Source organism: Hyla sarda, chromosome 9 (genome assembly GCF_029499605.1).
Source record: "Hyla sarda isolate aHylSar1 chromosome 9, aHylSar1.hap1, whole genome shotgun sequence".
NCBI lineage: Eukaryota > Metazoa > Chordata > Amphibia > Anura > Hylidae > Hyla > Hyla sarda.
In genome coordinates this window covers 151629614-151646851 of record NC_079197.1, presented here as the reverse complement: position 1 = coordinate 151646851, position 17238 = coordinate 151629614, and the positions used below count along the sequence as shown (strand labels likewise).

The following is a 17238-nucleotide window of genomic DNA, read 5'->3' as shown; positions in this document are numbered from 1 at the left end:
TTACTTGAATATATTTCTGGTTCCCAGCACCGCTGGAACAGTGGACCCAGGACCTATATCTCCCCTAGTGTGCTATTGACAAGGGTGGAGGAATCTCTTCGGTGCCAAAAGTAGTAGTGCCACTATCTGTGCTCTTCTTATCATTGAACGTATATTTAAAATGACCAATTACAAGTATGGAATCAAGGTTGTTATTGTAACAAGTATCCTACCTTTAGATAACAAATAAACTGCATTTAGAATGAACACTGTTGTGCTAATAGCTTGCAAGAATACTCCTCAAGGCAACCAAGGGTAAGGTGTCATAAAATCATTGTCCTTTTTTTTTTCCTTGGTACTGAGAGATATATGTATCCCTTATATGTATTGAGCAGGCTGTAAGTGCTCAAAGATCTAAATTTCTGTTCTAGAGCTTGAAATCACCTGCATAGCCATATATTTAAAGGGATATTTCAGGGAGGTGCTCAGGCAGGAGGTAAAAAACAAAACAAAAAAATACTTTCCTTCCTCATTCCCTGCTGCCACCGTTCTGACGTCCTGGTCCCACTGTGCAGCATGGTCGGTGAAGGTACATGGATTTGCCCGACACCAGTGCAGCCACTGATTTGCTGAGCAGACAATTCAACGCGTCAACCCTGGAAGTTCTGTGCACAGGAACAGGGGCTCTATAAGAATGTCAGCAGCAGCGGAGCAAGGAAGGTAAGTATAGCTTTTTTTTTTCTCGCCTGAACATAAATATGCATAATTAGCCAACATCTTACCTAAGATGGCCCCACCATGCCCAATTGTCTGGTACAACTTGACCATCAAGCTGGTAATTTCCACAAGGAAATTTTACCAATTTTCCAACAATTATCCAACAGACCAGAAAAAAGAAAAAAATTTAACCCCAAATGTTTTCATTGCTTATAGCTTACAGGAGTTTGGGGACAAGACGATGTCTCAAAGGCTGGTGAGGCACCTACCATTGTTACAGACGCACAGCACTCCCAGTCAGTACTACACATTAAAGCACAAATACAAATCCGGAATCAATACCCAGGCACTAGGCATACATCTTCTGCTTTCTAACCTATCATATTGGTAATAAACATCTGTAAACCACTCATTGGTCCCTATGAGAAACACTTTTCTTTGGTGTTTTTTTTTCCCAAAAGTGTATTCTCAAAAACTGAAAAAAAAAGTCTAAGTATTTATAGAACAAACGAATCCTCAGACATAATGTCTCCTCTCAGTTCACTGAATAAGCCGCTTCTGACCGAGGTTAAAGACCTTCCCTGAAACAGGAACGATCATAATACATGAACTTGGAAAGGTCCTTAAACCTTTTTTAGAGACTAAATAGGGATACAGGAAAACAATGCTGGATGAACGTGCAACTTTTTAAAAAATCTTTACCAGATATATCATACAAGGGCTTATCAGAGGTACTATTGTGTGCAGCATATCTCCTAAAGGTCCAACAAAGAAGAGAATAACGGAGCACTCACCACTTCAAATACTGTAGACAGGTAGTTCTTCAATTTCTTTCAGTACATGTAGACAAGGCAACAAGAACGGGGAAGGTGGACCAGATCTAGTGCGGGGGGTTTCAGGTGATCACACGGGGTGACAGTCCGTATCGCGCTGTTGCGCTTCTTCGGGCCCCTTCAAGGGGCCCGAAGAAGCGCAACAGCCCGATACGGACCGTCACCCCATGTGATCACCTGAAACCCCCCGCACTAGATCTGGTCCACCTTCCCCGTTCTTGTTGCCTTGTCTACATGTACTGAAAGAAATTAAAGAAGTGCCTGTCTACAGTATTTGAAGTGGTGAGTGCTCTGTTATTCTCTTCTTTGCTGGATATATATCTGCTATCTGTTACATACGTGAAGCACCATCTGAATAGACAGTACACGCTAAGTACAGGACAGGCTATTCATGAGAAAAATGCACCTATTTGAATTCCAATGGTAGTGGTTCTTTTCTATGAGAGTGGACCTCTCCTAAAGGTCCTTCTAGCTTCCTGCTTGACACAACTTGGTTTATTGAGCTTTTGCCCAGTAAAGCACATGCTTGACTAGACTTGAGTTGTCCTGAAAAATACATGGTAAATACACAACTATTCATCTTTCTAGCCTACACTGTTGGCAAGTCCACCTGTCAAATTGGTGAAATAAAGGGAACCCATCAGAAAACACAATGGATGATGCTCTTTATGGCATTCAGTTTGATATTTAACTAAAGAAAATTGAATTCACTTCACTCATTTTTGTAGTGAATTAATAAACATTCGACCCAGAAATACTAATTTTCAGCGAGTTCAGGGTACAAGGGTGTGCAGTGACTAGACATATCATTTATATTTAGTTCCCTGGTGTGTCCTCTGATGTGTAGTGTAACTATACTTGGAGTTAAAGTGCTTGCCACATTCTCTGCAGACATAAGGCCTGTTTTCTACATGAGTATTTTGGTGCTTGCGAAGGTTGGACTTGTCAGTAAAGCATTTACCGCACTGCGGGCAAACGTGCGGTCGCTCCCCCGAATGGATCCTCTGGTGAATGATCAGATATGATTTGTAGGCAAAGTTCTTTCCGCACAGGTTGCAGGTATGCGGCTTCTCCCCAGTGTGTGTCCTTTGGTGCATTGCAATTTGTGACTTGTATGTAAAGTGTTTCCCGCACTCATTACATTGGTGAGGCTTCCCGCTCAGGTGCGTTCTCTTGTGGATGGTCAGGTGAGATTTGGTGGCATAGCGCTTACCACATTCTTCACAGCCGTATGGTTTTTCTCCGGTGTGACTTCTTTGATGTCTGATAAGGTTGGATTTGTAATCAAAGTGTTTCCCGCAGTCATCACATTGATGGTTTTTCTCCTCTGTTTGTTCAGTGACTCGAGTAGATAACTTACTAAGTCTTTCGGATGTCTTTCTAACATTTCTCACCTGCAGGTGTTTCTTACCCATTGGTTTATTAAGATTAATACAGTTGTAGCTCTCATTGAGAAGTAGAGAGCCCTGTTCATACTCTTCAGAAGCCAATGAGAACCTGACATCTTCTGCTTCATAAGAGGGAGACTTGGTAGGTGAATCTTGAAAGCCATGAAAAATGCCCATATGATCATTGGCTGACCCATTAAGTGAACAGGTCATATTATAAGGTTCTTCCTGAAGAGTTCTGTCCATGGGGCTGTCAGATGGAACTGGATGTACTGCAAACCAAAGAGATCATGATAATAACCACCATGAGGGTCATTTTTACCTGTTTTATATGTTTGCGATATGTGCTAGCATATGCGATATGTGCTAGCATTTGGGATGCATACATTAAAGAGAACATGTGATCACTTTCATGCTGCCTGAACCACAAGTAATTTAAAGGGGTACTCCTGCGCTAAGACATCTTATCCCCTATCCAAAGGATAGGGGATAAGATGCCTGATGGTGGGGGTCCCGCCACTGGGGACCCCCGTGATCTTGTACGCAGCACCCTGTTACCATCAGTCTCCAGAGCATGTACACTCTGGGTCTGATGACTGGCGATCACGGAGCTGGAGCATTGTGAAGTCACGGGTCCGCCCCCGTGTGATGTCACGCTCTGCCCCCTCAATGCAAGCCTATAGGAGGAGGTGTGACAGCTCTTAGAGTAGAGTGACACATGCTGTATTTTGCTGCATATTTTCTGCTGTGCATTTTCCTACATAATGGGATTTATTTACTAACGTGATCCCCACTCTTTTCTAGGGTTTTGCGCCCAAATTATGTTGTATGTTCCATGCCCAAAAAAAAACAAAAAAAAACAAAGCCCTCCATTTTACAAGAAACACCCAAAAAGGGGTGTGGCCATTGGGGGATGGGCGTGGTCCCGACAAAGGGGCGTGTCTTCGACAGTTTTGAAAAATCCCAACATATTTACTAAGGTTTCCACAGAAAATGTGGTGGATTTGAGCTGAGGAAAACCCAACAGATCAGAACAGTTGCAAAAAAAAAAAAAAATGTAGGGAAAACTGCAAAATGTAGGGAAAACTTAGTAAATACCTTGGGAAAATACCTGTCTGAAATAAAAACCCACAAAGAAAACTACACTCCACTCTTAGTAAATAAACCCCACTGACTTCAATGGGTAGGAAAATATGTAGCAGCACATACACAGCAAAATACGGCACCTGTGACCCTCCCCTTAGAAAGTATTGTCCACTGATTATTCTGCAGACACTAATCTTAATTAGAAGCATTATAAAGGTTTGAGAGGACCTATCACTTTCCACTTTCACACAAGCAGAATATGGCCACAAGTAACATGTCTACAAATGTTTATGTGGTGAGAAATTTCCCAAACTCCAAAAAAATAGAGAGAAAAATAATTTCTCTACAACTGAATACATTTAGGAACCTTATTCAGTTAGTCAGTGATCCAATAGGTTATAGACTTAGATTTGAAGGTTTAACATCTCAGCTCAGTGTCAAGCTATTGGAACAATAAAAATCATTGAATATTATACATACTTTCTCTTTGCTCACAGAAAAAGATGACACCCTTGTGTACATGAAATGGGAGATGTCTGCCTCATCAGCGATACATCAGCAATATATTTGGTGTGTACGACACTATGAAATCTCCATCAAATTCCAAGTGTGGCCATCTCCGACTGAATCAGTCCACACTAGGACCGGAAACAGTCGCAGGTGGGGAGTTTGGCTGGGGTGATACACCTGACAAATCCTAACGCAGGTGTCCTAAGGTAAGCTCAGGGAGGACAGAAACCTCCCGTGGAGCAGAAGGGCTCAATGTCCCAGCCATGGACGTGTACGGTGTCCATTTTAAGACATCGTCAGTCGTCAGACGTAACTTCGTCCTCCGCCAGGTGAAATGGCGTCCCACCTCCTCCCTCAGGCATATCTCCGTCAGGCGTCAGCCGCAACTCCCTCCTCCCTCCTATGTCATCCTACAGTCTCTCATCCGAAACTCTGTCATCCCTCAGACGAAAAGCTTTCCTGCCATGTAGCAGAACCGAGTCAGTGTCGGCTCTCTGCTATACGGCTTCTGCTGTACATGCTATTCAGTGTCGGCTCTGCTATACAGACTCTGTAGCACATGTAGTGTCTGTAGTACACGTGCAAGTTTCACACTTCCGACTCTGCTATACATGCAGAGGAAGTTGCGTCTGAGGAAGAATCGTCTGAGGCATGATGGCGTTTTAGACGACGGAGTTTCTGATGAGGGAGGATGGAGTTGTGGCTGAAGGAGGACGGTTGTCACGATGCCGGCTGGCAGGTAGTGGATCCTCTGTGCCAGAGAGGGATTGGCGTGGACCGTGCTAGTGGATCGGTTCTAAGTCACTACTGGTTTTCACCAGAGCCCGCCGCAAAGCGGGATGGTCTTGCTGCGGCGGTAGTGACCAGGTCATATCCACTAGCAACGGCTCACCTCTCTGGCTGCTGAAGATAGGCGCGGTACAAGGGAGTAGACAGAAGCAAGGTCGGACGTAGCAGAAGGTCGGGGCAGGCAGCAAGGATCGTAGTCAGGGGCAACGGCAGGAGGTCTGGAACACAGGCTAGGAACACACAAGGAAACGCTTTCACTGGCACGATGGCAACAAGATCCGGCAAGGGAGTGCAGGGGAAGTGAGGTGATATAGGGAAGTGCACAGGTGAACACACTAATTGGAATCACTGCGCCAATCAGCGGCGCAGTGGCCCTTTAAATCGCAAAGACCCGGCGCGCGCGCGCCCTAGGGAGCGGGGCCGCGCGCGCCGGGACAGGACCGAGGGAGAGCGAGTCAGGTACGGGAGCCGGGGTGCGCATCGCGAGCGGGCGCTACCCGCATCGCGAATCGCATCCCGGCTGGAAGCGGAATCGCAGCGCCCCGGGTCAGTGGATCTGACCGGAGCGCTGCAGTGGGGAGAGTGTAGCGAGCGCTCCGGGGAGGAGCGGGGACCCGGAGCGCTCGGCGTAACAGTACCCCCCCCTTGGGTCTCCCCCTCTTCTTAGAGCCTGAGAACCTGAGGAGCAGACTTTTGTCTAGGATGTTGTCCTCAGGTTCCCAGGATCTCTCTTCTGGACCACAACCCTCCCAATCCACTAAAAAAAAGGTTTTCCCTCTGACCTTTTTAGAAGCTAAGATCTCTTTGACGGAGAAGATGTCCGAGGAGCCGGAAACAGGAGTGGGAGGAACAGATTTGGGAGAAAAACGGTTGAGGATGAGTGGTTTAAGAAGAGAAACGTGAAAGGCATTAGGGATACGAAGAGAAGGAGGAAGAAGAAGTTTGTAAGAGACAGGATTAATCTGACACAAAATTTTAAAAGGACCAAGATAGCGTGGTCCCAACTTGTAGCTAGGGACACGGAAGCGGACATATTTAGCGGAGAGCCATACCTTGTCTCCAGGGGAAAAAATGGGAGGAGCTCTTCTTTTCTTATCCGCGAACTTCTTCATGCGTGATGAAGCCTGTAAGAGAGAATTTTGGGTCTCTCTCCATATGATGGAAAGGTCACGAGAAATTTCATCCACAGCGGGCAGACCAGAGGGCAAGGGGGTAGGGAGGGGGGGAAGAGGGTGACGGCCGTACACCACGAAAAATGGGGATTTGGAGGAAGATTCAGAGACTCTGAAGTTATACGAGAATTCGGCCCATGGAAGGAGATCTGCCCAGTCATCCTGGCGGGAGGAAACAAAATGTCGTAAATAATCACCCAAGACCTGGTTAATTCTTTCTACTTGTCCATTGGACTGGGGATGATATGCAGAAGAAAATTTTAATTTAATCTTGAGTTGTTTACAGAGAGCCCTCCAGAATTTAGACACGAATTGGACGCCTCTATCCGAGACGATCTGCGTAGGCAACCCGTGAAGACGAAAAATGTGTACAAAAAATTGTTTAGCCAACTGAGGCGCTGAAGGAAGACCAGGAAGAGGGATGAAATGTGCCATTTTGGAGAATCGATCAACGACCACCCAAATAACAGTGTTGCCACGGGAAGGGGGTAAATCAGTAATAAAATCCATACCAATCAAAGACCAAGGCTGTTCGGGGACAGGCAGGGGATGAAGAAAACCAGCGGGCTTCTGGCGAGGAGTCTTATCCCGGGCACAGATAGTGCAGGCTCGCACAAAGTCCACAACATCCGTCTCCAGAGTCGGCCACCAATAGAAGCGGGAGATGAGTTGCACAGATTTCTTGATGCCCACATGACCTGCGAGATGGGAGGAGTGACCCCATTTGAGGATTCCGAGGCGTTGGCGTGGAGAAACAAAGGTCTTTCCTGGAGGAGTTTGCCTGATGGAGGCTGGAGAAGTGGAGATCAGGCAGTCAGGTGGAATGATGTGTTGCGGAGAGAGTTCAACTTCTGAGGCATCCGAGGAACGAGAGAGAGCATCGGCCCTAATGTTCTTATCGGCAGGCCGAAAGTGAATCTCAAAATTAAATCGGGCAAAGAACAGAGACCAGGCGAGGATTCAGCCGTTGGGCAGACTGGAGGTAGGAGAGGTTCTTGTGGTCGGTGTAAATAATAACTGGAAATCTTGATCCCTCCAGCAGATGCCTCCATTCCTCAAGTGCTAATTTGATGGCTAGAAGCTCTCGATCCCCGATGGAGTAGTTCCTCTCCGCCGGAGAGAAGGTCCTAGAAAAAAAACCACAAGTGACAGCATGCCCGGAAGAATTTTTTTGTAGAAGAACAGCTCCAGCTCCCACTGAGGAGGCATCAACCTCCAATAGGAAGGGTTTGGAAGAGTCAGGTCTGGAGAGCACGGGAGCCGAAGAAAAGGCAGACTTGAGTCGTTTAAAGGCGTCTTCCGCTTGAGGAGGCCAAGACTTGGGATCGGCATTTTTTTTGGTTAAAGCCACGATAGGAGCCACAACGGTAGAAAAATGTGGAATAAATTGCCTGTAATAATTGGCGAACCCCAAAAAGCGTTGGATAGCACGGAGTCCGGAGGGGCGTGGCCAATCTAAGACGGCAGAGAGTTTGTCTGGATCCATTTGTAGTCCCTGGCCAGAGACCAAGTATCCTAGAAAAGGAAGAGATTGGCATTCAAACAGACATTTCTCAATTTTGGCATAGAGTTGATTGTCACGAAGTCTCTGAAGAACCATACGGACATGCTGGCGGTGTTCTTCTAGATTGGCAGAAAAAATTAGGATATCGTCCAGATATACAACAACACAGGAGTATAACAGATCACGAAAAATTTCATTAACAAAGTCTTGGAAGACAGCAGGGGCGTTGCACAGGCCAAAGGGCATGACCAGATACTCAAAGTGTCCATCTCTGGTGTTAAATGCCGTTTTCCACTCATCCCCCTCTCTGATGCGGATGAGGTTATAGGCACCTCTTAAGTCCAGTTTAGTAAAGATGTGGGCACCTTGGAGGCGATCAAAGAGTTCAGAGATGAGGGGTAGGGGGTAGCGGTTCTTAACCGTGATTTTATTAAGACCGCGGTAGTCAATGCAAGGACGTAGGGAGCCATCTTTTTTGGACACAAAGAAAAATCCGGCTCCGGCAGGAGAGGAGGATTTACGGATAAAGCCCTTTTTTAAATTTTCCTGGACGTATTCAGACATGGCAAGAGTCTCTGGGGCAGAGAGAGGATAAATTCTGCCCCGGGGTGGAGTAGTGCCCGGGAGGAGGTCGATAGGACAATCATAAGGCCTGTGAGGAGGTAGAGTCTCAGCTTGTTTTTTGCAGAAAACATCCGCGAAGTCCATATAGGCCTTAGGGAGACCGGTTACTGGAGGAACCACAGAGTCACGGCAAGGGTTACTGGGAACCGGTTTTAGACAGTCCTTGGAACAAGAGGGCCCCCAACTCTTGATCTCCCCAGTGGACCAATCCAGGGTTGGGGAATGAAGTTGAAGCCAGGGAAGTCCAAGGAGAATTTCCGAGGTGCAATTGGGGAGGACCAAAAGTTCAATCCTCTCGTGATGAGATCCGATGCTCATTAGAAGAGGCTCCGTGCGGAAACGTATGGTACAGTCCAATCTTTCATTGTTTACACAATTGATGTAAAGGGGTCTGGCGAGACTGGTCACTGGGATGTTGAACTTGTTGACGAGAGAGGCCAAAATAAAATTTCCTGCAGATCCAGAGTCCAATAAGGCCACAGTAGAGAAGGAGAAGGCAGAGGCAGACATCCGCACAGGCACAGTAAGACGTGGAGAAGCAGAGTAGACATCAAGGACTGTCTCACCTTTGTGCGGAGTCAGCGTACGTCTTTCCAGGCGGGGAGGACGGATAGGACAATCCCTCAGGAAGTGTTCGGTACTAGCACAGTACAGGCAGAGGTTCTCCATGCGGCGTCGTGTCCTCTCTTGAGGTGTCAGGCGAGACCGGTCGACCTGCATAGCCTCCACGGCGGGAGGCACAGGAACGGATTGCAGGGGACCAGAGGAGAGAGGAGCCGAGGAGAAGAAACGCCTCGTGCGAACAGAGTCCATATCTTGGCGGAGCTCCTGACGCCTTTCGGAAAAACGCATGTCAATGCGAGTGGCTAGGTGAATGAGTTCATGTAGATTAGCAGGAATTTCTCGTGCGGCCAGAACATCTTTAATGTTGCTGGATAGGCCTTTTTTAAAGGTCGCGCAGAGGGCCTCATTATTCCAGGATAATTCTGAAGCAAGAGTACGGAAGTGTACGGCATACTCGCCAACGGAAGAATTACCCTGGACCAGGTTCAACAGGGCAGTCTCAGCAGAAGAGGCTCGGGCAGGTTCCTCAAAGACACTTCGGATTTCCGAGAAGAAGGAGTGTACAGAGGCAGTGACGGGGTCATTGCGGTCCCAGAGCGGTGTGGCCCAAGACAGGGCTTTTCCAGACAGAAGGCTGACTACGAAAGCCACCTTAGACCTTTCAGTGGGAAACTGGTCCGACATCATCTCCAGATGCAGGGAACATTGGGAAAGAAAGCCACGGCAAAACTTAGAGTCCCCATCAAATTTATCCGGCAAGGATAGGCGTAGACCAGGAGCGGCCACTCGCTGCGGAGGAGGTGCAGGAGCTGGCGGAGGAGATGACTGCTGAAGCTGTGGTAGTAACTGCTGTAGCATAACGGTCAGTTGAGACAGCTGTTGGCCTTGTTGCGCTATCTGTTGTGACTGCTGGGCGACCACCGTGGTAAGGTCAGCGACAACTGGCAGAGGAACTTCAGCGGGATCCATGGCCGGATCTACTGTCACGATGCCGGCTGGCAGGTAGTGGATCCTCTGTGCCAGAGAGGGATTGGCGTGGACCGTGCTAGTGGATCGGTTCTAAGTCACTACTGGTTTTCACCAGAGCCCGCCGCAAAGCGGGATGGTCTTGCTGCGGCGGTAGTGACCAGGTCGTATCCACTAGCAACGGCTCACCTCTCTGGCTGCTGAAGATAGGCGCGGTACAAGGGAGTAGACAGAAGCAAGGTCGGACGTAGCAGAAGGTCGGGGCAGGCAGCAAGGATCGTAGTCAGGGGCAACGGCAGGAGGTCTGGAACACAGGCTAGGAACACACAAGGAAACGCTTTCACTGGCACGATGGCAACAAGATCCGGCAAGGGAGTGCAGGGGAAGTGAGGTGATATAGGGAAGTGCACAGGTGAACACACTAATTGGAATCACTGCGCCAATCAGCGGCGCAGTGGCCCTTTAAATCGCAAAGACCCGGCGCGCGCGCGCCCTAGGGAGCGGGGCCGCGCGCGCCGGGACAGGACCGAGGGAGAGCGAGTCAGGTACGGGAGCCGGGGTGCGCATCGCGAGCGGGCGCTACCCGCATCGCGAATCGCATCCCGGCTGGAAGCGGAATCGCAGCGCCCCGGGTCAGTGGATCTGACCGGAGCGCTGCAGTGGGGAGAGTGTAGCGAGCGCTCCGGGGAGGAGCGGGGACCCGGAGCGCTCGGCGTAACAACGGTGATTGGTGTGAGGGAGGAGGCGGGACGCCGTTTCACATGACGGAGTGCGTAGTTGCAGCTGACGACTGACGGCGATTGGTCCGAGGGAGGAGGCGGGACGCTGTTTCACCTGAGGGAAGACGGAGTTGCGGCTGATGGCGATTGGTCTGAGGGAGGAGGTGGGACGCCGTTTCACCCTACGGAGGACGGAGTTACGTCTGATGACTGACGATGTCTTAAAATGGACACTGTAGACATGTCCTCCACACCACATGTCACATCCATGGCTGGGAGAGTCGGACGTAAGCAAAGACTGCAGCATGCCATGTCTGTATTTACTCTTTTGTAAAGAACATATCGTCTTTAAAGGAAAACTGTCAGATATTTTCTCTCGCACTATCCACAGTATTGGTGAATAGTGCGGAAGATGCTGATTAAAATGAGCCCTACCTTACCCAGATCCACCCAGCCGTTTGCCCGCAATTGTAGTTTTATTCTGTGTGTACATCTTGCTGTAACTGGCAAGGGCGTGGCTTCTGCAGGTTAACTGGCACTGACATCAGCGCCGCTTATGAATATTCATCCCCCCTCCCTCCAGCTCTCCCTGTCTTCGCCGCTCCTAACTGAAGGGAGGGGGGATGAATATTCATAAGTGGCACTGACGTCAGTGCCAGTTAATCTGCAGAAGCCCCGCCCGTGCCAGTTACAGCAAGATATACACATAGAATAAAACTACAATTGCGGGCGAACGGCCGGGCGGATCCGGGTAAGGTAGGGCTTGTTTTAATCAGCGTCTCCCGCACTATCCACCAGTACTGAGGATAGTGCAGGAGAAAATATCTGACAGTTTTCCTTTAAGAAAATAAAGAAGCAGAAAGGAAATACCTGCTGATTCATGAGTGATTGCCCTATGGGATACTCTTTATTAACTGTCTTGTCTAATAATTGAATTTCCCCATCATGTGTATATATGGATACACTGAGCTGCAACATAACATGTCGAGCCCCAGAAACAGGAAGAGGATTGCACTGGGGACCAGAACATGTGTGAGTTGGACTGGCCAACCATCTTATGTGTATGGGGGGCCTTTCGACTCTTCTCCGACAGATGAAGACAAGGAAGCTAAGATGTCACTAGCAGAGTTTGGCAGAGGCTTACTGCTACTCTATTCAGAACATATGAGCGCTCATCTAAGCTAAGCGAAAATGTGTATCCATCATAACAGATGATCTGGAGAGATAGTTGTTCGTCACACAAGTGTTCAGCTGACAGCTATCTCATGTTTGGCTACCTCTAGAGATGGCATATAACATGCCAAAAAGCTCTATTTATTTTTGCTTAGGGCATGCAATATGAACAAGAAGCCCCCTGTAGGATACTTGCTTACCTGCCCAAGTATCACCATGGATTTCCTTCTCCCGAATTCTTGCCAAGTGTTCCTCTGCTTCAGATATATGTCTATGGTAATATTCACCTACATAAAACATACACATCCATTTTACAATTGTAGACCATGCCGAAGGTGTTGTAAGTAAAAAGTGTGGACCTGGGAAAACCAGAGTTGCCTTTCTTTACCCTGACTTTGTGGACCTTTAGAGGAACTTACCTATATAGGTCTCTGAATCAACTTCCACTTGCAAAATGTCATTTTCATTGGTTTCGCACTGTACTTTTTCACCGTCTAGTGATGTCTCCGGTTTGTCCGTAAAAATGTCTGGTAGAGTAACTAAAACATATGGCATAAAACCTATTACCAAGGACAAACTGCTAAAATACAGTATAGAAACCTTTCTAAAATATAAGAGTGGGCGCACCAAAGATGAACCTATCCTTTATTTATTAGGTTCCTAAAAAGATAAATTATCACCAACCTGAAGAGATCTTGTGAGTCCCTTCTACCTGCTGATTGTTTCTCCTTTCAGTCACATCCTCCGTCAGTGACGGAGCGTCATCGTGTTCAGGACCATCTGTTAATTGTAATATGAAGTTATGAATTTACTATAAAAAAAAAAATCAAAATGAAGTTATAAACATAAATGTGGACACTAAGGATAAATGGACACTAGATAGACTTGCGGAAAAAATCGACATGAAAATCTGTGCAGATATTGGTGCAGGTTTGCTATGGAACTGATGAAGAAATGCTACAGATTTGCTGCAGATTTTTACATCCCATTGATATCAATGGGGAAATCCACGACAAGTCTGCAATATAAAAATATAAACTCCCATTCTGCAGACAGGTTTCTAAATAGATAAATTATCACCAACCTGAACCGATCTTGTGAGTATCGTATATACTCGAGTATAAGCCGAGTTTTTCGGCACGATTTTCCTTCCTGAAAACGCCCCCCTCGGCTTATACTCGAGTCAATCCCTTCTCAGTGGTCTTCAATCTGCGGACCTCCAGATGTTACAAAACTACAACTCCCAGCATGCCCGGACAGCCATCGGCTGTCCGGGCATGCTGGGAGTTGTAGTTTTGAAACATCTGGAGGTCCGCAGGTTGAAGACCACTGCGGCCTTCGTCATCATCTGACCGGCCCTGGACTAGTGACGTTGCCTTGACAACGACGCACAGGGACGTCCGTGCGCAGTGTCCCTGCGCATGAACGTCCCTGTGCGTCATCGTCAAGGCAACGTCACTAGTCCGGGGCCGGCCTGGAGCGGAGAAAAGGGCCTCACGGTGAAGATGGACAGCCCGGAACGACTAACCCTCCCCAACGGACGGTCCCTGCAGCATAGATGGCACCGGACCAGCTCACCCTTCCTTCCCACCGAGGGAAGGTGAGTAGAAAACTAAAGGGGGGTCTGGATGATGACGAAGGCCGCAGTGGTCTTCAACCTGCGGACCTCCAGATGTTGCAAAACTACAACTCCCAGCATGCCGGGACAGCTGATGGCTGACTGATGAAGGGATTGACAGGCGGTGATGATGAAGGGGGGGGGGATGATGACAGGGTGATGATGACGGGGGTGTTAATGACGGGGGTCTGGATGATGACGGGGGGATGATGACAGGGGGGATGATGTATTTCCCACCCTACACTTATAGGGGGAGATTTATCAAAACCCATCCAGAGGAAAAGTTGACCAGTTGCCCATAGCAACCAATCACATCGCTACTTTCATTTTGCAGAGGCCTTGTTAAAAATGAAAGAAGTGATCTGATTGGTTGCTATGGGCAACTCAGCAACTTCTCCTCTGGACAGGTTTTAATAAATCTTCCCCAATGTCTATAATAAATTTTACTCGAGTATATACGGTAACTTCTACCTGCGGATTGTTTCTCCTTTCAGTCACATCTTCTGTCGGTGACAGAGAATCATCACAGGTGAATTTCAGTCAGAAAAATGTTCACTGTGTGTATATGAGTTTGGTAATTTATTTTGCTGCAGATCTGCCATACAAATGTCTGCATGGAAAATCTACAGTTAGTTATGTACACTCGTCCGAAAATGTCATAGACAGCAATGCATTTCCGAGCGGAATCCGCAGAAAGAATAGACATGTCGATTATATCTGAGAACGCCAGAATCGGAATTTTGCCATTTTTTCTTTTGTGTGGAAACTTGTTTTTTTTCTCCTTTAGCAATTATTCATGTGCCTACCCTTTTTATTTAATTCTGTAATATAAAAAAAAAAAATTTTAAATGCCAATGCAAACCCCACATTGAGTTTTTAACGAGGTTTATGCATTCCCATAGACTTCTATAGGAGAGAAACGCCAAGATTTTATTAAAAAAATAAAAAAAAGCTTTAGTCTCAAAATGCTGTGATTTGGAAATTTGCCCGCTGAGCCCAAAAGTGCTGAAAAACATCAGGATTAAAGAAACGTCAAGTGGGTTTGGCATTTCATAAACCCCTATTGACCTGCAGCTAATATCTGGCCTCAGCATTTTTTCACCAAAAAGAAAAAAAAAACATAGTGCAGCATTTGTGGCGTTTAAAAAAACAAACAAACAAGTGGATACGTAGCCTTAGGGTACACACAGGAGGATTTAGAAGCGTGTTTCCCGCTGTGAGTATAAGTCACAGCAGAAAATCCGCAGCAGCTGGAAAACTTACAGCGGTTTAAACTCGCAGCAGGTAACTTGCTCCAAACTTGCTTCTATAGCCACTCATATGAACATACCCTAAGGACTCACATGGGCTGATTTTATTGTGAGATCCCAGCGGGTTTAAAGGGGTTGTGCGCTGCCCTGAATTTCGGAGCTCCGCTCACAGCGTCCGGACGTTCATTACTCCAAACGCTGTGTGCGGGCTTCCGTGTTCGCGGCTGCCGGGCGTGACGTCACGCCCGGCCCCTCGTGACGTCACGCTCGCCCCCTCTACCAAAGTCTATGGGAAGGTGGCGTGATAGCGGTCGTGCCCCCTTCCCATAGACTTTCGTTGAGGGGGCGGGCGAGACATCACGAGGGGCCGGGCGAGACGTCATGCCCGGAGCCCGCGAACACGGAAGCCCGCACACAGCGTTCGGAGTAATGAACTTCCGGACACTGTGAGCGGAGCTCCGAAAGTTAGGGCAGCGCACAACCCCTTTAAATGAGGGAAGGCTCTCCGCTGTAGATTCAGTCAGTGGAAAATCAGCTGCAAAAAATCTGCCACAGACCCCATTCCAGAAATTCTGCTACCAAAAATCTCCCACAGAGAACCCACCCCCCCATTGAAACTCACTGCGGAATAACTGCAACATAATAGTAACTTATTAGTAACATAATTAGCAGCATATTATGTACGTGTGATCGTACCCTAAATCTGTTTAGTGCACAAATGCACACGAAATTGCTTTAGGGTATGTTCCCACGGCAGAATGTCCACACGGAAAACTTCCATGCTGACATTCCACAGACAGTGGATTGCAGGTAGAACATGCCAGCGCTAGGACGGCTCGGAAATGTGGCGTCTTATAGATGGCAATCTATTTCCTTGTGGAATGTGCAAAAACAATGAAAAGGTTCAATGTTTTTGCAGATGCCGGAATTAAGGTTTTTAAAGCAGCACAAATTCTGCCATGTGAACAGTGCAGCAGAATGCTATTGAAATCAATGGGACTCTGCTGCTGCGGAATGCCCATCTGGAACAAAATTCATACCAAAAAACAGATTTTGCTGCAGATTTTTCTGTAGCAAATCAATCTAGGAGAAAGGAAAAGTTAGCTCTCCCAGCATGGCCTGCTGCGTCAAGGACAGGTGTGGACCTCACCGATAATATGAGATAGAAGAAGAAATGTCAGTCCAGTGCAGCAGCTCAAAGCTAAAACATGCATTTATTATAGATGATAGGAGGGCTGTATCTTTGCAAAAGATAGCAGAGCTTCTTATGGGAGTGCTGAATGCAGTAATGAGGCGGTTATGCTCACCTTTTGGGGTTGTGTGTTAGGTACAACCACCTCTTATAGCGTGTAGGCACGGTGCAGCCACCCACGCCGATCAAAGGATACAATGGTAGAAGAAACTTCAAAAAAGGATCTGGGTTTCAACGGCGCAATCCGTGTTCAAAGATTTCACAGTACACGTTGAATTGTGAGACTGTTCATTTATTAAGCCACAAACGCGTTTCAAGACTAGCACTGTCTCTTTCTCAATGATAAAATGGCATATATATATATATATATATATATATCAATAGATTATAGAGGATAGCACACAGTACAGTAGGTAAGCATGGAGGTGACGCGTTTCGGCCAGAGGCACCTGGCCTTACACAAACCACTACTCAGACCACTGTAAAATAGCAGCATTCATCAGATCACCCCAAATATGCCATCAGCCCATGTTCGGATCGGTGCAACCCAACACTAGTAGAATAGGATGAAGAAAGGATGAATCCAGCGCAGACCTCATGTGATTCAAGTCTTTGTGAATTCAGGTAGAAAACAGACATGGTCGCACATCTACAATCTTGCACTATGATCTAATTGCTTCTCAGCATAATTTCAAAAACTAACAGGTTGTTAGTATATACGTTTTGATCAAAAAGTACAAGTCCACTGGCCACGTCAAGGCCACCTATTTAGAGTGGGTCCCTAAAGTCCCTAGCATAAAATGGCGTAGCACTGGGCGGCGACCACCACCGCTGCGACACCAGTGCCCACAGGGGGATCGACCCACTGGCAGAGCGGCCCCAATGCCACTCAAACCAGTCCATGGGTCGCACCTACCCGCAGACACGGCAGCAACGGACGCCGCACTGCACCACACCAGTGTGAACAAGGTATAATAGCACACTTACCATGCTCTCCCAGTCAGACTGGTAGGCTGCCAGGAAAGAAAAGGCCCTTGTGTAGCTAACTACTACTTATATAGGGTTGGGCTGAGGGGGTGGGGAAGAGTGCAGACAACCTGTTCAAACAAAAAAAAAAAAAAAATTCAAGTCTTGATTCAAGTCTTTATTAAAGC

At 47.3% G+C, this 17238-nt stretch overlaps 2 protein-coding genes across 3 annotated transcripts in view; one reads left to right on the top strand and one right to left on the bottom strand.

Moving 5' to 3' along the window:
• The window catches only part of LOC130290458 (zinc finger protein 554-like), a 68177-nt gene that overhangs the window by 1643 nt on the left and 49296 nt on the right, over window positions 1-17238 (top strand). Inside the window, exon 1 of one of the 2 annotated variants that reach the window (XM_056538109.1) lies at window positions 13557-13624. The exons of the other annotated variant lie outside the window; for it this stretch is intronic. The gene's annotated coding sequence lies outside the window, so the exon portion shown is untranslated. Of the gene's footprint in view, window positions 1-13556; window positions 13625-17238 lie in introns of those variants that run through there. 2 annotated transcript variants of the gene reach the window in all.
• LOC130290457 (zinc finger protein 432-like) overlaps window positions 1675-17238 on the bottom strand; it is a 37207-nt gene continuing 21643 nt past the window's right edge. Inside the window, exons 5-8 of the mRNA XM_056538106.1 lie at window positions 12709-12804; window positions 12444-12563; window positions 12225-12311; window positions 1675-3189 (exon numbers count right to left, since the gene is read on the bottom strand). Of these exons, the coding sequence (XP_056394081.1) occupies window positions 2336-3189; window positions 12225-12311; window positions 12444-12563; window positions 12709-12804 (1157 nt within the window). The 3' untranslated portion in view covers window positions 1675-2335. The remainder of the gene's footprint in view (window positions 3190-12224; window positions 12312-12443; window positions 12564-12708; window positions 12805-17238) is intronic.